Raw genomic sequence first — 20,429 nt, forward strand, 5'->3', positions numbered from 1 at the left:
CCTATTCGGGGATAAGGTCCGCGATGCAGTGGGCCAGCTGAAGGATCACCACGAGACCCTGCGTCAATTGTCCCACAAGCACCTTGGACCCTTCCTCAGTGACCCGCAGGGCGTCGCATAGGGACCCCAGGAAACCTTTCTACAGGCAGCGGAGCCTCTGGCCTCGCGAGCTTGTGCAACTCGAACTGCCCCGAAAGGCCATCCAAGCCAACAACGGGCACCTCGCGCCCAGCCCGCGCCTCAACCTTGCCCTGCGGCAGGCTTTTGACTGGCACAGAGAGAGCAGCAGCCTAACCCCAAGTGTCCTCGAGTCCAGGCCCGCCGGTTGGGGGCCGGCTAACCTTGTTTGCAGACCACTGGACCCCCATCACCACTGACCCCCCCCCCATCACCACCGACCGATGGGGCTTAACCATTGTAAAACGGGGCTACCGCCTAAATCTTCTTCAGATCCCGCCAGACTCCCCTCCCTCACTGGGGTGGAGCCTCGTGGAGCATGCGGCGACTCTTGAGTTAGAACTCTAGTCCCTGTTGCGATCCAGAGCCATCGAACCAGTTCACCGCGCTCAACAGGGCCAGGGGTTCTATTCCAGGTACTTTCTAATTCCAAAAAGAACAGGTGGCCTCTGTCCCATCCTTGACCTTCGAGCCTTGAACAGGTTCCTGAGGCAGGTGCGGTTCAAAATGGTCTCATTGGGCACCTTAATCCCACTTCTTCACCAGGAAGATTGGCTCTGCTCTCTCGATCTGCAGGATGCCTACGCGCACATCGCCATATTTGTGCCTCATCGGAAATTCCTGCACTTTGTGGTGGGCCAGAGGCATTTTCAGTACAGAGTTCTGCCCTTCGGCCTTGCCTCCGCACCTCGAGTTTTCACCAAGTGTTGTCAGTAGTGGGGGCACACCTGCGCCGCAAGGGAGTGCACATGTTCCCGTATCTGGAGACTGGCTCATCAGGAGTTCCTCGAGGGAGGGAGCCCTCCAGTCCCTGCATGTGACGGTCAAAGTCCTCCAGTCGCTGGGGTTCCTTATCAATTACCCAAAATCCCAGCTGACGCCGTTCCAGCGGCTCAGCTTCATCGGAGCAGACCTGGACACCATAGTGGCCAGAGCATTCCTCCCCACCGATCGGATAACCACCCTGGCAGGCTTGGCCAGATCCATGCGTCGCCGACAGACGGCCTTGGCCCACCTGTTGTTGCAACTGCTGGGCCACATGGCGGCGTCAGTGCATGTCACCCGAATGGCCCAACTTGCCATGAGAGTGACACAGTGGACCCTGCATTCCCAGTGGCACCAAGCCTCTCAGGAACTCTCTGCAGTGGGCCAGATAACTGAGCCGCTCCAGCTCTTCGCCTAGTGGGCATAGGAAGCCAACCTGAGCAAGGGACTACCATTTCAGCCACCTCCAGCTCAGGTGATCCTTACCACAGATGCCTCCACTGTCAGCTGGGGTGCCCATGTCGACGGCCTCTGCACACGGGGTGTGGTCGAAGCCCGAGGTGAGATGCCAGATAAATTTCCTAGAACTTCGGGAATGCAATATGCCCTCTATGCGTTCCAGGATCGTCTGTCCCACAAGGTCGTCTTGATACAGAGAGACAACCAAGTGGCCATGTGGTACGTGAACAAATGGGGACACAGGTTCCTATCTCCTCTGCCAGGAAGCAGCACAGATTTGGGCCTGGGCCCTGTCACGAGCCATGCTCCTGAGAGCAGTATACCTGGCAGGGACGGAGAATGTGGTGGCAGACTGCCTCAGTCAGACATTCCACCCCCACGAGTGGTCCCTCAACTCCTCCTTGGCGGACAAGATCTTCCGCAAGTGGGGTCTACCAGACGTGGATCTCTTTGCGTCCCCCCAGAGCCACAAAGTGAGTTGCTTCTATTCCCTGTACAGGGAGGACAGGGAATGAGCCATGGACACCTTCGCCCCAATCCTGAAATGTGGGTGTCCTGCACGCATATCCTCTGATTCCACTCATAGGCAAGACTCTCATGAACTCCAGCAGGACGGGGGATCCATGAATCCTGATTGCCCTGCATTGGCCACGAGAGGTTTGGTTTTCCGATCCTGTGCCACCTGTCTGTCCAGGAACCCATATATCTAGGCACCTCTCCTGACTTCATCACTCAAGATCAGGGCGGGCTGCGCCACCAGAACCTCCAGTCATTGGCCCTCACGGCCTGGAGGTTGAAAGGCTAGTGTTACGGTCCCTCGACCTTTCCGACAATGTCTCCAAAAGTCCTAGTAGTTTCTCTTAAGGCTGCCACCCGGAAGTCCTACCAGTTAAAATGGGAGAGGTTCTTGGTTTGGTTTGCGGGTCTCGACCCTTTCACCTGCCCCACGCCTTGGCTCCTGGACTATCAGTGATGTCTCTCAGAGTTGGGATTACAGACTGCTTCGATTCGAGTCCACCTGAGTGCCATCAGTGCCTACCACCGTGGAGTGGGCGACACTCCAGTCTCGGTGCAACCCTTAGTGGGGAGCTTCATGAGAGGCTTACTCCAACTGAAGTCTCCGTTGCAGCCCCCTGTTGTGGCCTTGGACCTCAACATAGTTTTATTTATTTATTTATATTTATATTCTGCTTTTCACACTTTTTTTTCAGTGCTTCAAAGTGGATTACATTCAGGTGCTGTAGGTATTTCCCTATCCCCAGAGGGCTTACAATCTAAGTTTGTACCTGAGGCAATGGAGGGTAAAGGTCATAAGGAGCGACAGCAGGACTTAAACCCTGGTCTCCTGGTTCGTAGCCCACTGCTCTAACCACTAGGCTACTCCTCCACTCCACTCCACTCCACTTTTGGCGCAGCTCATGCGCTCTCAATTTGAGCCTCTGCGCTCCTGCAAGTTAAAACATCTCACCTGGAAGGTTATCTTCCTGGTGGCAATTACTTCCACTCACAGAGTCAGTGAGCTGCAGGCCCTGGTGGCACTTTATACAAGGTTCCTTCATGTCAGGGTGGTGGTGTGCATTCAAAGTTCCTGCCTAAGGTGGTGACTGAGTTCCACCTAAATCATTTATTGTGCTGCCCACCTTCTTTCCGAGGCCACATTCCCACCAGGGTGAGCGGGCTCTGCACACCTTGGACTGCAAACGAGGTCTGGCGTTTTACCAGGAGCGCACTGCAGCCCACAGGCGGTCCATCCAACTCTTCATCTCCTTTGACAAAAATAGACTTAGGTTTGCAGTGGTCAAGCAGACTCTGTCCAGTTGGTGGTTGGACTATATCGCTTTCTGCTAATGAGCAAGCGGGCCTTCCGCTCGGAGGCCGAGTGACAGCGCGCTCAGTGCGAGCCATGGCAGCGTCAGTGTTCCACTTCCATGCAGTCCCTGTTGCTGAAATCTGCAGGCCGTGACATGGAGTTCCCACCACACCTTCGTGGACCATTGTTGTCTAGACAAGGATGGTCGACAGGACAGCCTCTTTGGCCAGTCAGTCCTCTGTAACCTGTTCCAAGTGTGAGAACCCAACTCTCCCTACCTAGGGCCATGTATGTAGTTCAGACTGCCTCCCACTCTTGCCAACAGCACCCCTGTTGTTGTGCCTGTTGCACATTATTGGGTGTCTGTTGGCCTTGTATACTCCGGGGGCAGCCTGCAGCTTGGTATTCACCTATCTGTGAGGACTACCATCCTGCTTGTCCTGGGAGAAAGCAGAGATGCTTACCTGCAACAGATGTTCTCCCAGGACAGCAGGATGTTAGTCCTCAACAAGACCCACCCGCCACCCCGTGGAGTTGGGTTTGTCTGCTGCTGTTTTATTTTTCGCTCGTTTCTTTATTCTTTGAAACGAAACTGAAGGGGGACCCCGTGTGGCTGCAGGGATAGTGGCATGCTGGGCATGCTTAGTGTGCCAGTCAAGGTTTCTAGAAACTTTGACAAAAGTATTCCATGCAGGGCTCCATCTGATGATGTCCACCCATCTGTGAGGATTAACATCATACTGTCCTGGGAGAACACCTGTTGCAGGTAAGTAACTCTGCTTTCCTTTAGGCTAATGACAGGCACATTTTTCTCTTGAGTAGCTTCACTGGTAGGTGAGAAGTGGAGCAGTGGCAATCTCCACCAGCTCATGCAAGCTAATTACTTCTCTTCCGTTTCTCGTGGCTGTTCCCAATCCCAATGGTGATCTGCAAGGGACAGCAGCATTATTAATGAAAGTCAGCACGGGGCCTGTAGAATAGTGCAGTGACCTTTGTCCCTCCTTGTGCAGGGCTTCCTCTTACCACGCAAACTTATGAAATATTGTTTTTAATCTTGTAGATATTTTACATTGTTCCTATCATTTTCTCTCCTTCCCTATCCTTTCCTCCTGCTGCTCCTTTTCCTCCTTTCTCCGCTGCTCCCGCTCCCGCTCCCCCCTCCTGTTATTTGTATTTCACTCTTTTGTTATTCAGTTGCAGTGTAAACTGGCATGATGTTCCCACGAATGTCGGTATATAAAAAACCTACAAATAAACAAATAAAATAAATAGCAGTGCCACTGCAAGGCTTGTAAGTGTGTGCTGGCTCACAGGCCCCATGCTGATTTACATTACTAATGCTGCTACCTGAAGAGTGCTACCATTTGAGGCAATTGTGACCCCAGGTGAAGGTTTGGGGTCTCAACCCACAGTGTGGGAAGTCTTGCATTAGTGGGTGGCTGGAGACTGGGGAGACTCCTGAAGCAAGTGGGAGTGCATTTATTTTCTAGGACAAGCAGGATGGTAGCCCTCACTTGTAGGTGACATCATCTGATGGAGCCCGGCACGGAAAACTTTTGTCAAAGTTTCTAGAAGCTTTGACCAGCAGACTGAGCATGCCCAGCCTGCCGCTATCCACGCGTCCATGCGAGGTCCCCCTTTAGTCTCTTCTTTTCCGCGCAGCAGTTGCTCACGGTTGGTGGTGTTTTTTCTTGAGATTTTCGAGTGGTTTTTCTGTCTGGTCCCCCTTCGCAGTTGGTGCTTCCTCCATGCAGTAGGTCATTTTTGCCCTTTTTTCTAACTGACTCCTTGCCCTGTGGTGACCGCCGGTCATCAACTGCACGCCGGGTGTTTTTTATGGTGTTGACTGATTTTCGTCAGTGCCCCCCAGTGCCCACAGACCATGTCCTTCACAGATCCGCATGAGGTTTGCATCCTCTGTCTGGGGGCCTTGCACAACGTCCGTGGGTGCCATCTGTGCGACCAGATGAATCCCAAAGGGTGTCGAGCGGGCCTCGGCAAGATGGAGAAACTTTTCGAGGCCCCGAAGTCTACTCCCTCTCACCTGCGTCGGTTTCGTCAACGCCAAGAGATCGCGGGGAACCGTCCAACTCGCTTCCCCTAGCGGTCCCTCTCGCCAGTACTTCGAAGGATCGGGGGGGATGGGGATAGATCCTCCATGGTCTCCCCACTATCTAAGGAGAATCCCGCAAGCATAGACACTGGTCACAGTCGACGCATGGTTCCGGTTCTGGAACAGCATCAGCGGCTGATGAGCCATCATCGAAGCGGCACTGGCCATTGGAGGCCCCATCCTCCGATGCTCCCGGTATCCCCAGGCGTTCCCCACCGAGATCGGTGCAGGGCACCGTGCCACCTCTGAGGCCTGAGGAAGAGCCAGTGATGCCTCATCACCCCTCCATCAGTCCTGGTCTTTCCGGACTTTCAGGAGGAGCTGGACCGCAGGGTGCAGTCCGAGGTGCTCAAAGCGCTCCAAAGCATTGAGCTGCCAGTGCCACTGGCCCCCATGCCGGAGCCCGAGCCTCTGTCATCGATGCTAGCACCACTGTTGGAGTGTCTGGACATCCTTCTGGGCGCCCTTCCAATGAAGCTGGTGTCTGAGGGGCCTTCGGTTCACCATCGACCACCGATGCCCTTCAACAGAGTGATCTGGATTCTTGGGTCCGAGGAGAAGGAAGATACAGCCAGCACCATGTTTCCTCACCCACTGTTCCCCGAGCCTTTGCCAGATCCCTGCGGCCTCTGGTTCCATCGATGCCAACGATGCCCTTGAGACCTCTAAAGCGATTGGAACTCAGGGTCTATACCCCTCATGGACCTCGCCCACAGCATGTTGGTCCCAGCGAGGGGAAAAGGGCCTTATGACCCCTGGGGTGATGACTCCATGGACTCGTACTTAGACGACCCTCTTTCAGAGCCTTCCCCAAAGGAGGAACGGTGCCAGTCGTTGACCGAGGACCTGTCCTTCGCGGGGTTTGTCAGGGCTATCGCTGAGGCCATCCCCTTTCAGCTCCTTACCAAGGAGGACGTGTGTCATAAGATGCGGGAAGTGCTCCAGTTCATCGACGCTCCTAAGGAAATTGTGGCAGTTCCTATCCACAATATTTTTAAGGACCTCCTCCTCCACATGTGGGAGCACTCCATTTCTCTCTCCCCCATTAAAAAGAAGGCCGATGCCACCTACTTGGTGTTGAGGCCGTGGGGTTTGATAAGAGGCAACTCCCCCACCAGTCGGTGGTCGTGGAGTCCGCTCTAAAAAAAAAAAAAAAAAAAAAAAAAAGGCCCGGTGCACTTGTACCCATGCCTCAGCTCCTCTGGGACGTGAGCATAGGGAGCTGGATACCCTGGGAAGAAACTTCTTCCAAGGCACCATACTGGTGACCTGCATTGCTGCTTATCAACTTTACATAACACAGTACAACTGTAATCTCTGGAAACAAGTCCAGGATTTTGCGGAGGGCCTTCCCCACCAACAGCAGGAGGCCCTCTCCGCCATTGCCTCATTGGGTCTTGATGCGGGTAAACATGAGGTGCGTTCCACCTCAGATGTTTTTGAGACAGCAGCCCGCTTAGCCGTAGTGGGCATCGGCGCCAGAAGGATGGCATTGCTCCGGGCATCTGATCTCCGGCCGGAGGTCGAAGACAGGCTAGCTGACAAGTGAAAACCTATTCGGGGATAAGGTTCGGGATGCAGTGGCGCAATTGAAGGACCATCATGATACCCTTTAGCAGCTGTCCACTAGTGCCTTGGAAGGCCCGTTCTCAGCCAAAATATCCTCCAGGCAGGCAGAGGAAGTATTATCGTCCGGCCGCCCGGGCTCAACTATCATGCACCGGTTCCTGGGTCCGTCCTCGCCCAGACCCCAACTGGCCCCCCAGCAAGCCCCGGCCACAGGCTTTTGACTGGTGACGAGGGAGCAGCAGTCATGCGGCTGTAGCCCTGGTGGCAGATCCCCCAGTTGGAGGCAGACTCGTGAGCTTCACCCGTCACTGGGAAAAGATAACATCGGACCGCTGGATCCTCTCTATCGTTCGACAAGGTTACCGTCTACATTTCAGCCATGTCCCAGAGATCTTTCACCTGTGTCCATCATGGGGTTCGTCTGCCCACCTGGTCCTTCTTCAAGCAGAACTCCCCGCCCTTCTTACAGTGGGCACGGTAGAACTGGTCTCTCCCTCTCAGCGGGGCCAAGGGTTCTATTCGAGGTATTTCCTCATTCCGAAGCGGAATGGCGGCTTATGCTCCATTCTCAACCTCCGGGCGTCAGACAAGTTTGTCGTAAGAGACAAAGTTGAAGATGGTCTCTCTGGGCACGCTGATCCTGCTCCTCAGAAGAGGAGACTGGCTCTGCTCCCTCAAGCTCAAGGAGGCTTATGCACACACTGCGATTATCCCCAGCCACCAGAAGTACCTCTGCTTCATGGTGGGGAAAGCACATTATCAGTACAAAGTGCTGCACTTCGGGCTGGCATCGGTCCCCCGTGTTTTCTCCAAATGCTTGGCGCTGGTGGCTGCCTACCTCAGGCATTGCTCAGTCCATGTGTTTCCCCTACCTAGTTGACTGGCTAGTGAGAAGCGATTCTCGCTCTGGGACCTTAGATGCTCTAGCCTTGACAGTGCAGACCCTGCAGGCCGTGGGGTTTGCTATAAACTTCCCCAAGTCGCATCTCTGTCCGTCCCTCCAGTTGGACTTCATAGGCACCAGGCTGAACACAGCGCAAGCGAAAGCTTTTCTGCCCAGGGACTGGGCACTCGCCCTTGCCTCGCTGGCTACCCTAGTCCACAACAGTCATAGGGTACCAGCTCACCTTCTGCTCCGCCTATTGGGCCACATGGCAACTTCTGTCCACGTGACTCCTCTGGCTCGCTTCTGCATGAGAAGCGCGCAGTGGACCTTGTGGTCCCAGTAGTGGCAGGCATCTCAGGATCTCAAGATTCCATTCACAATTACGGACCCCCTAAGAGCATCTCTGTCCTGGTGGGAAGATATTTCCAACCTGGAAAAAGGACTTCCCTTCCAGCCCAATCCACCCCAAGTGACCCTTACCATCGATGCTTCTCCCCGGGGCTGGGGAGCCCATGTGAACAGTCTCCACATGCAGGGCCTCTGGACTGCCTCCGAAGCATAAGAACATAAGAAAATGCCATACTGGGTCAGACCAAGGGTCCATCAAGCCCAGCATCCTGTTTCCAACAGTGGCCAATCCAGGCCATAAGAACCTGGCAGCATGCTGTCATATTAACTTTCTGGAGCTTCAGGTAATCCGTTACACCTTGTGGGCGTTCAGGGACCAGCTGTCCAAAGAAATTCTTATTCAGACGGACAACCAGGTTGCGATGTGGTACATCAACAAGTGTGGACCTGGGCCCTGTCTCAGGGGATGTCTCTACGGGCAACCTACCTGCCAGATTACCTCAACGTGCTGGCGGACCGCCTAAGCTGGTCCTTCCAGCCACACAAGTGGTCCCTCAACTTGGAGGTAGTGGCCGAGCTTTTCCACCAGTGGGGTATGCCGGATGTGGATCTCTTCGCCTCCCCTCACAACCACAAGGTGGGCAGGTTCTGCTCCCTGGTGACGGAGAATGGCCATCCGGCCTGTGATGCCTTCTCCCTTCACTAAGAGAATGGCCTGCTGTATGCATACCCCCCTCTACCTCTCCTCTAGTGAATGCTGCTAAAGCTCCAGCAGGACAGAGGAACCATGATACTTGTGGCGCCTTTTTGGCCTCGACAGGTCTGGTTCCCGCTTCTGCAGAACCTGTCAGTGTGGGCACCCATCCGGCTGGGGGATGGCGCCCGATCTCATCTCACAGAATCAGGGCACTCTGCGCCATCCGAACCTCGGGGCGCTGAGCCTCACGGCTTAGATGTTGAGCGCGTAATCCTCCAGCCTTTGCAGTTCTCGGACTGTTTCCCAGGTCCTGGTCTAGTCTCAAAAGCCTTCCACCAGGAAGTCCTACAGCTTGAAGTGGAAACAGTTTTCCACCTGGTGCACGGGGCAGGACTTAGATCCTTTCTCAAGCCTCCTTCCCTGGCTGTTGGACTACCTGTGGCATATGTCCGACTCTGGGCTTCAGACCAGCTCAGTCAGGGTACACCTCAGTGCTGTCAGCGCGTACCATCGATGTGTCGCTGACACGCCCATTTCGATCCAACCCTTGGTGGGCCGTTTCATGCAGGGCCTTCTCCAGCTGAAATCCCCTGTGTGGCCTCTGTTTGTGTCTTGGGACTTCAGCGTAGTCCTAGCACGGCTTTCCTTTTGAACCGCTGCAGTCCTGCGAACTGAAGTTCCTCACCTGGAAGATCATCTTCCTGGTGAAAATCACTTCGGCTCATAGGATCAGCAAGCTTCAGGCGCTGGTCACGTACACACCGTACATGAAGTTCTTCCACGATTGTGTGGTCTTGCATATACGTCCTAGGTTTCTGCCCAAGGTCATGACTGATTTTCACCTTAACCAGTCTATCGTTTTGCCCACCTTTTTTCCAAGGTCTCATTCCCACCCAAGTGAAAGGGCGCTTCAAACCTTGGACTGTAAAAGAGCCTTAGATTTCTACTTAGATCGCACAGTGGGCCACAGACAGTCCACCCAGCTCTTCATGTCTTTTGACTCCAACAGGCTGGGAGTGGCAATAGGTAAACAGACCTTGTTGAACTGACTGGCAGATTGCATCACCTTCTGCTATGCGCAGGCGGGCCTTCAGCTATTCGGCAGAGTAAAGGCTCACTCTATGCAGGCTATGGCAACGTCGGTGGCTCATTTGCGTGCAATCCCCATCGTCGAAATTTGCTGGACTGCAACCTGGAGTTCTCTTCACACATTAGAACATAAGAACATAAGAAATTGCCATCCTGGGTCAGACCAAGGGTCCATCAAGCCCAGCATCCTGTTTCCAACAGAGGCCATTTGCGGCTCATTACTGCCTAGACAGGGATGGACATCAGGACAGTGCTTTTGGTCAGTCTGTCCTGCGCAATCTGTTCCAGACCTGAACCCAACTCTTCCTGCTTCGTGCTTTTTGTGGGACCCATACCGTCCCCTGTTTACGTACAGCGCCACAGTTGTGTTGTGCCTGTTGGCACATTGTTCGGCCGCTGTTGGTCTCTCCAGTTGAATGGGGCAGTCTGGAGCTTGGTATACGCCCACATGTGAAGACTACTATCCTGCTTGTCCTAGGAGAAAGTGCAGTTGCTTACCTGTAACAGGTGTTCTCCTAGGACAACAGGATGTTAGTCCTCAGGAATCCCATCCACCTCCCCAAGAAGTAGGGTTCTTCTCCGGTTTGTTCTATTTTTTTCACTTGTATTTTTCTATGTTACGAGACTGAAGGAGGACCTCGCGTGGACAAGTGGATAGTAGCGGGCTGGGCGTGCTTAGTCTGCTGATCAAATCTTGTAGAAACTTTGACAAAGGTTGTCTGTGCCAGGCTCCATAGGAGCCTGGCACAGACGAATAATGTTAATTTTATAATAATATTATTTATTTGTTAAATACTATTGTTACTTTCACTGTTCCTTGTAATTATGTTCAATGGTTGATTGTTATTGTTCAATGTTCTATGTAAAAAACCCCAGTCTAACCTCCCAGACCAGGGCAACCTTTCGTTACTTGTAAACCGGATTGATTTGTATTGCATACAGGAATTCCGGTATATAAAAATTAAAAATAAATAAATAAAATAAATAATGATGTCACCCACATGTGAGGACTAACATCCTAATTGTCCTAGGAGAACACCTGTTACAGGTAAGCAACTACGCTTCCCCCCCACAGCACTTTAGGCATTGAGAAGACCCCCATGCTTCAGCCATCGAAGGGAATTCATTCTCCCTAACTCTACCAGTCCTCTTAGGTTGTCAGCCAACAGGTCCCTAGCATCAGAAGAAGATGAGAAATGCTGCTGTAGAACACACATATTATGTGCACTCTGTGAGGTGAATTTTAAGACCCGCGCGTGGGCGCACACGTACGAATGTTTGCTGGCTCGCGCACATGGACGCAGTGATTTTATAACATACACACGTATATACGCGTATATGTGCGCCTGTTATAAAACTGGCTATACGCGTGTACATGTGCACATGATTTTATATTGACGCGTGCATGTGTGCGAAAATGCTGCCTTAGTCACGTAAGTGGGGGCGATTTTAGTAGATATGTGCACCGATGCAATTACCTGTTTCCCCAGTTCATTCCCAATTTGCCCCAGTAAAGGAAAGACTTCCTAAACCCGCTAGCTAACTTGCTTCCCTTTCACCTTATTAGCCCCAACCCTTAAAACCCTGCTGACTAGTTTGTTTTATTTTAATACTTGCATGCTGTCCATAGCAGAAATAGTTACACAGTAGGAGACCCTGGTGCCGCTTGTGCACGTAAATACACGCAGACTTCAGGTAACAGCCTCAGCTCACCCCTTTTTTTGAACTTTATTTGTGCGCCTACTCGCACGTTTTAAAATCTGCGCGGTGCATGCTGGGTTGAGTCACACACACATATCTCCCGGCTCTGGTGCGCATAGGACTTTTAAAATCGACTAGAAAATCAGCACAGTCTAATGTCAATGTTTTCATATGCAATGCTCCGTTAGTACAAATCTGATGAAAACCCTGTTGCTGTAGCCTAGTGGTTAGTGCCACAGCTGAGAACCAGGGACGCTAGGGTTCAAATTCTGTGGATGCTCCTTGTGACGTTGGGCAAGTCACTTCACTGTCTGTTGCCTCAGATACAACCTTAGATTGCAAACCCTCTGGGGACACAAAAATACCTACTGTACCTGAATGTAACTTAGCTTAAGCTACTAATGAAAAGGTGTGAGTGAAATCCAAATAAAATAATTATCTGGTGCATTTTCTCCAAGGACAGCGCTGGAGAGTTTCAGGACTTTTGCTGGAGACCTTGTTTAGCAGAGTCTTGAATGCATTAGAGGGTTTCTGCATTGTAGAATGAAGAATGCATGGAGTGTAAACGTGCTGGAGTCTGCTGTATTCTGCACTTCTTGTTTGCTATGTGAACGAAGCTTACAGAGGCTGTTCTGCAGGTTTGCCTCAACATCTGAAAAAGTTAGAACAAGTTTGTCTCAGTGAAATTAATATTTTATCAATGTTTTGAAATCTCTAGGTACTTATTTTCCTGTTGGCATACCTCCTAGGATGAAATCGCCCATACCCGAATCATCCACCATAGCATCGTATGTCACCTTGAGAAAGAGCAAGATAAACCTAACAAAGGTATTTTAAACTAAAATCGTCTTTGTCCTGACTGACGAAAGCAAGTAGCTTTCTCCTGCTGTCCCGCTATGGAGACTCTGAAGCATGACATGTTGAAAGCATGCACTGGAGTTCTAGTAAGTAATCTCTGCTGGGTCTCATATGTAATAAAAGAACAGACGTGGAGTCCTGCCAGCAGTATAACAATAAATGCAGCCTGCAGGTTTACCCACATGTTCTACCCCATAAATCGGCCCTCAGTGTGCCTACAGGTTTGCTCATTGTATTGGAACTGGTCGACTGCTGCTATGCATTGATTTCCTGCCCTTCCTCTCTCATGCACTGTAGGAGAGGCCGAGAAGTGCAGTGGAACAGCTGTGTTTGGCAGACAGTCCCCGACCTCGCATGACTGTGGAGGAGCAGATGGAAAGAATAAAAAGACACCAGCAAGCTTGTCTAAAGGAGAAGAAAAAGGACTTAAACTTCCTTGGTATTTCAGAGCCGTCTCCCTCACAAAGCCCTTTGTTTCCCAGGGACAACCCTTTTAAGCTGGCACAGGTAAACCATTCACATTGTCACAGCTTAAGCTGTACAGAAAATAGCATTTGCATGTGCTTTACTTGCTGTCTTCATGCTTTTTAGAAGTAAAACACTTATACAGCTCTGTGGAGAGAGAAGAAGCCTATTTGGTGTGGGTTTCTGTATTAGCCAACTAGTAATCTTGAGGGGTGGGTGGTTGTTACGTCAAAAGATCTAAATGCTTGCTTCTCTCTGATAAAAGGATGGACCTTTGTCCCTTTAAAGCAGGTCACCTGTAGTGCATAATGCTTCAATTACCAGCCCTTTGCACTAGGAGCCTGATCCAGCACTAATTAGCAGACCAGAGTTGTGGAGAGTAGGATCCTACAGCATACTGCCAGCGCATATGTGCATGGCACAGTGTGCGAACCAATGTTCACTACTGGATAAGGTTTTTGGATTTTTGAAATAGGTCCAATGTAGGCAGAAATATTCAATGGAAAGCACCCTAAGGAAGTCTGATTCTGTCATATTTAATTCTTTCTGTCTCTCTGACCTTTCTAACATTTTCCACTGGATAAATCCAATACTTGTTTTGTAGCATCAAAAAAATTTCTCTCAATTGAGAAATGCAAAGAACTCCCAGCAACAACTCCAAATTACAGTTGATCTGTATCTCTTAGGTCATTTTTTAGTTTGCAGTATTTTCCATGTCTAAAGATACACACGGGTGGAAATGGAAGGAATTGCATATGCAAAATAATCCCAGGCTTTAGCTATGCAGAGAACTGGAACAGTCCCAGGTACTGTAGCCTCGATGCCATAACTTGCCTTGTTTTAAACAGTGGCAAATCTTGATCCACCACATAATCAACATTTTCAATGCATATTCAGCATAGCTCTCTGCTTCAACGGCAGGGGAGAAAGTCTGATACTTCACTTTCAATGCATATCCAGCATAACTCTCTGCTTCAACAGCAGGGGGAATGAAGAAAAGTGGATCTATATACAGACAACAACCAACAAGGACTGAATTACAATATCTGGGTAAACAAATAAGCATGGGTGTAGCTTTCTCATTGCGGCGGTTACTACCCCTAACTAATTAAGCTAGATATTTCACTTAAATGCAGCTCCAACACTGCTCTCTACATTAATGGTGGGGGTGGAAGGGAAATAGAACCAAAAGGTTACTAAGAGCCAAGAGTAACATAAGTATGAGAAAAAAAAAGTGCGAAACTTGCTGGGCAGACTGGATGGGCCATTTGGTCGTCTTCTGCCGTCATTTCTATGTTTCTATATATTTGACACAGCAGTGGTTGAATAGAGGTGAATTCAAACCTATATATAAGAGATTGGTAATTGCAACGCAGGATAGTGCACTAAGGACAAGATGGTTGCGGATTCTACAGAACAGAACTGGAAATGGTTATACATCTTGTCACTGGATGTGATGTGCTGATGTCAGAAGGCCTGTACACAACAAGATAGCACAGCTTGTTCATTGGAAGCTGTGTAAACATAATATTGACTTACCAAACAAACATTGGGAACACAACCCTAACAGAATAGAAGAGAACGACGAACTTCTGATAATCTGGGACATTCCTATTCCCACCGACAGGAAGATAGATAGAAGAAAATATGACAGAAAGATTCAAAAATACTCCCAATTATATTGAGTGCCACTGGTCTGATTTTGAAGAATTTCTAAGCATATCTTGATATGTTGCCTGTTAAGATTACACTCTCTGACCTCCAGAATGAGGCTCTCTTTGGTACAATGCAAGTAATAAGAAGGGCATTAGTAAATTTGAGAGACTGAATCATCCCTAACATGCCATGCCTTACAAATGAGATTCATTCCTGTCAAGGCATGCACAAAACAAACCCATTTGAAGAAAGTACCCCATCAAATGTTTGCATATTACATTGTCTTGTTTCTCCCATGTTTCAGTTGTCTACTGAAATAAAGTGGGTGAGACCTTAAAATCAGGGAGCTGCTGCTGTGTTCTGAAAGAACGCTGTACGCATCAGGAACATTCTCTAAGCAGCAGCAATCACTCTGCATCCATGAGCAGGGAGGCTGGTAAAATGTTTGGTAAATAAATAAATATCCACTTTAGGAGCTGCCGTGTTTGTGCACTGTCACAGATCTCCTTGGCTCATATTGGCGGTGTTAGAGAAACACAGAAGATATTCATGGAAAAGGACCACTTGGCCTGCTCAGTTGTGCTGTCACAGCTCTTATGTGATCTGTGCTCGTCTCTCTCCCTCATCCACAAAGGTCTTTTGGGGTGCATCCCATGCATATTTCAGTTCTGCCACTGTGTTTTCTATCACATCTCCTAAGTCTGTACCTACTGAAGTTAAGAGTACTGCAGGGTTTAGCACACTATTTAACTTTACTACCGTTTTTAGCTCACTTTTCTGTGCAGACTTTTTTAAGCTATCATATAGTGTGCGTATTAACTTATATCAAAAGTGAGTTACATTTTAGCATAGTTTAAAAAAATGTGTGCTAATCCAGTATATAATGGAGATTAATACCCTAGATCTTATTAGTTTAGCCATGTATGCTGCTACCTCTCCCAACTGCCCTGTCACATTAACTGGCATCTTAAAGGTCATCAAAGCTAATGACTCTCAGGTCCCTTTCCTGTTCGCTGACTGCTAATTCATTGCCTCTATTCTTTTAAAATGTTGTTGTCTCACTCCAGTAACTCCAAAAGTCATGAAGAATTTTTGAGTGGAAAAATGCACTTACCTTCTAGTCCAGTGACTGCATAGAAGCTCATGCAAGAAGAGAAAAGCTCATGGATAGCACACTGATGCTGGCAGCGTTTCGGCACTCCCTGCCTGCCTCAGGGGATATGTCAAAACAATCACAGAGAACTTTTGGGCAGATCACCTTGTTTAGAGGATTGTTTTGACATATCGCTGAGGCAGGCAGGGAGTCCCAAAATGTGATATCTACGAGAGTTTCTTTCTTGAATGAGCATCTATGCAGATACTTGACTAGAAGATAAATGTATTTTCCACTCAAAAATTATTTGTGATGCTTGTAGTTATTGGAGAGATGCAGTAAGAAATTCTAAAAGAACTGAGGGAAAATTTGAGGAGAGCAGTAAATGATTATATATTGGTGCACATGAATTATTCTGTCTAAAGCCCATTGCGGACGTAAGACTGCAGATTGAGCACTTCTAAAGCTAATCCTGCCCTCCTGTTTAATTTTTCTTTAGATACTTTTTTTTTTTTAAGAGGACTTTGCCATCATTTTATATGCATTTATGAAAGTTAATCTGCCCAAAAATGTCTGTGAATTGCAGACATGTTAAATAAAAAGCACAGTAAGTGATTAAGGGCTACTCATAAAAGATTGTGTTGGACATGTCATCAGTGCCAAAGCACATTCATTCAATTTTTGCCTGACATCATCTCTGTGGGTGTGTCTACAATGTAAGGACTGGAGATGACCTTATCTTCAAGAGAGGTTCTGTGATGATACACAGGATAATGAATCATCATCATGATGGATCATAGGATTGAACAGCAGTTATAAACAGTTGATGAGTTCTGTTTATCCACTGGCTGTTACTTAGTTTAAAATGATTTCCGCATTATGAGCAGCATTCAAATCTGACTCCTAACGCAGATTTATCAAAACATGGCCCTTGTTGAGTTTGGCTGTGTTTTTGATTCACCATTCTCTGGAAGCATCCTGTTATGACTCTCATTGTAGAATATAGTATATCTTTCACATGAAGGTCCTGCATGGCCTGTTAGTTTGTAATTGAATTTTTTCTTTATATTCAAAGATTTGATTGAATGTAAACAAGATTACAAACAAGTTGAAAAGAAAAACAAAGCTTGATTGTAATACATCCAAAATGTTTAAGTTTTTGTTATACAGAGCTTCTAACCTCCCACCCCTGTTCCCCCTTCCCAACCTTCTCCTGTTTCCACCAAATCGCAATATAGTATATTGGTAAGACAAAAATCCAAAAGCAAAAATGCAAGAGTACAAAAAGACAGGGTGTATATTAAAGGAGAGCAAGACATATAGCTGCGGCTAATTCTAGCAGGCTATTCAGATGTGTATAATGAGGCAGTAACATGCTAAGTCTAGCATTCCCTCAACAAAGACATATCTCCATGACATTTACAGAAATGACATTACTAAGTTCAACAGAAAATTTAACATTTCTGTTGCCACTGGCAAAAAGGTTCCCATACTTTTGTGAACAAGGGTATACGATTTTGTCTTAAGGCAGTTAAATGAGCCGATCTATAATAGGTGGTCAACCGTAATAAAACGCCCTGAAAAGATGGTATCTTGGCTTGTTTCCAATATATTGCCAATTCATAATGTTCAGCAAGAAATACCTGCTGACAAACGTGTTGCTGATGTTTGGAAGCACCCTTTAGAGGCATAGAGAGAAGAGTACAGTGGGCTTTATTAACATTTATTTATTTTATTTAAAATCTTTTCTATACCGTCGTTTAGTATTGCACCATCACAACGGTTTACAGGGAGGCACGCATATATGTATTTGGTTAAATTCTTACTACCAAAGTGCCAAAACATTTACGGTAACAATTTCATAATCTAAGGTATATAATGTGAGATCTGGATCTTGTCTTTTATATGATTAATAGGAAATCATACAATAATTGAACTTTAAACTGCATGTTTCTTAAATTATTCTATAATGATGGATAGACAATTATGCTAATAGGGTGACTTTAGCTTTGTGTAGATGTACATTCGCTTATTCCTTTAAACTTCTTGTTCCCCATTCATATTGTAGAATGCTTTTTTTGAAAAGCCATGTTTTTAAACTTTTTTTTAAAGCTTTTTAAATCACTTTGTAATCTTGTTTCGAGTGGCAATGAGTTCCATAATGCTGGTCCGGCTAAGGAAAGGGCTCTATCTCTAACTTGGGTACGTTTTGCTGTCTTGACTGAGGGGATGGTTAGTAGAGCTCTGTTGGCTGATCTAAGATTTCTTTGTGGGACGTGTAAGCGTAGTGCTGTGTTTAACCAGTCTGCTTTTTCTTCGTTAATCAGTTTGTGAATTGTGCATAGTGTTTTATATTGCGCTCTTTGTTCTATTGGCAGCCAGTATAATTCGGCCAGTGTTTGAGTGATATGTTCCCTTTTGTTTTTACCAGTCAGTATTCTGGCAGCCAAGTTTTGTAATATCTGAAGAGGTCTTATTGTTGAGTATGGTAGACCCAGAAATAGAGTGTTGCAGTAGTCTGTGCTGCAGAATATAAGTGCTTGTAAGACTGTTCGGAAGTGCGCTTGGGTTAATAGGGGTTTAAGCCTCCTGAGGACCATTAGTTTGGCGTATCCTTCTCTAGTTTTTTGTGATATGTGTTGCTTCATGCTGAGTTCCATGTCAATTATTACTCCTAAGTTCCGAGCCTTCTCAGTTAGTACTATTTCTTGATTGTTTTTAATAACATCTGTCATTCCCAATAAATTGGATAGCCATTCAGCTACCTCTCTCCAATATGGCAGAATCTTGACACGCTGTGGAAGAAAGAACCAGTCTCACCACAGTCACGCCAGCACAAAGTCACTGATAAAGGGGTACATGCAATGCAGTTTTGCAGGTAAAAGATGCCATCTATACAATAATTTATAGCAATTTTCTTGTAAGGATGCAGAAATAGAGCATTTGCTTGAACTTGCAAATATTGTATTCCAATCTTCTTGAGTCAAGTCTGAGCCCAAATCAGACTCCCAAGCGAAGCAATGTGGGGGAGTAACAGGGCAACCCTCAGTTAATAGAATATAAAGTTTGGTAACTTTACCCTTCAACGTATCCATTTCATTAAAATATACTTCAAATAGCAACTTGCCCTGGTGTATAGAGCAGGCTCTGTGTTGAGAAGTCACAAAGTGCTTGAGCTGGGCATATTCTAAAAAATTTGTGTCTGTCATATGTTTCTGTAAGAGATGCAAGTGATTTAAAAGACCCTTGGAGGAGCACATGATCATATTTATATATCCCATGGGATTTCCAGTTCCTGAAGGCTTGTAGTGGCAGACAGGATAGAAAGGAAGTATTATGAAATAAATGGGTAAGATAAAAATAAGAATGGGTACCAACTGGTTTGGTCTTCCATTGCCCCCAGAGTCGAAAGGTAACTGTTATTTACTGTAATTCTGTTATAAATGTGGTTCCTTGGATCGGCTGATCAACTTAAAATTGAATAGCCGAGAGGCGTTTCAAAACAGGAAACAGTTCAAATTGTGAAACTTGTATTTGATAAACTTCAAGAACAAAGCTGAGAACAGGATTGCCAGACACAGTTCAAATAACATGACAAGTTGAAATCCAAACAGCAATGTCATAAGAGAACATGTAACAGCTGATTACTGGACTGAATATATACTTTAAAAGTCTGACAGTCAATATGAGAAATCCAATAATATATTGCTAAAACATTGAAATAACTAAATAACCAACTGAAACTATAATATAAATAGGAAAAAACAATAAAAAAGCAAGTCAGGCAGAGCATGAAAAGTCCATACTAGTTGTGTACTGTTACTATTGCCAAGGCAATGTAGATGCTTTGTTGGAGCACTTAAATAGCTCTCAGATGGTGACGTGCAGCCCGAAGGAATCCCCTGGTCTCCCGCCGGAGTCCCTCTCCAATCAGCACCACAAATACACGCACGCGACTCTAGTAACAGAATTCTAACTAACCGGCCTGTGTGCGCATGCATGATGATGTCGCGCATGCGCGCGCACCACCACTCATGCAACGTAACTCGACCGGCACACGGCAAGCTCCCAGCGACGTCGGAACACCGGACAGCCCGCCCGACCGAACCGAGCCACCCCGAGAGGCAAGTCCGCCAACTTGGAGACTTGACTGAGAACTGCTCCCACTGCTAAATCAGAGGCATCAATCTCCACCACAAATGGTCAAGTGGGATCTGGATGATGCAAACAGTTATCAACTAGGAAAGCTTGTTTTAAATCTTGAAAAGCTTTAATAGCCTCCGAAGACCATTCTTTTGCATTGGCCTCTTTTTTAGCCAAAGCTGTAAGTGGTGCTACTCTTTGAGAGTAGTGAGGAATAAAATTCTGGTAAAAATTGGCAAATCCCAGGAATCGTAGTAATGCCTTAATTCCAAGGAGTTGAGGCCAGTCTCAAATGGCCGAGACTTTCTCAGGGTCCATATGAAACCCTGTAACAGAAAAATGTCTTTTTGAACGGAGTCATTGTCATTTTTGGGATATATAATTTCTAACTTTACATACAAATGATTTTCTCTAAGTCTTTGCAATACTTGTCGTACTTGTCGACGATGAGTATAAAGATCCTTAGAATATATTAGAACATCATCCAAATAAACTATGACTGAAAAGTTTAACATGTCTCTAAATACTTCATTCATAAGATTCTGGAAAACAGCTGGAGCATTACATAATCCGAATGGCATAACAAGATATTCATAATGT

At 47.3% G+C, this 20,429-nt stretch overlaps 1 protein-coding gene across 6 annotated transcripts in view; it reads left to right on the forward strand.

Moving 5' to 3' along the window:
• LOC115089239 (pleckstrin homology domain-containing family A member 5-like) overlaps positions 1-20,429 on the forward strand; it is a 249,729-nt gene that overhangs the window by 172,970 nt on the left and 56,330 nt on the right. For all 6 annotated transcript variants that reach the window (XM_029597341.1, XM_029597344.1, XM_029597346.1 and 3 more), the window contains 2 exons: positions 12,333-12,442; positions 12,770-12,979. In XM_029597341.1, coding sequence (XP_029453201.1) covers positions 12,333-12,442; positions 12,770-12,979 — 320 coding nt within the window. The remainder of the gene's footprint in view (positions 1-12,332; positions 12,443-12,769; positions 12,980-20,429) is intronic.

Source organism: Rhinatrema bivittatum, chromosome 4 (assembly GCF_901001135.1).
Source record: "Rhinatrema bivittatum chromosome 4, aRhiBiv1.1, whole genome shotgun sequence".
NCBI classification, from domain to species: domain Eukaryota; kingdom Metazoa; phylum Chordata; class Amphibia; order Gymnophiona; family Rhinatrematidae; genus Rhinatrema; species Rhinatrema bivittatum.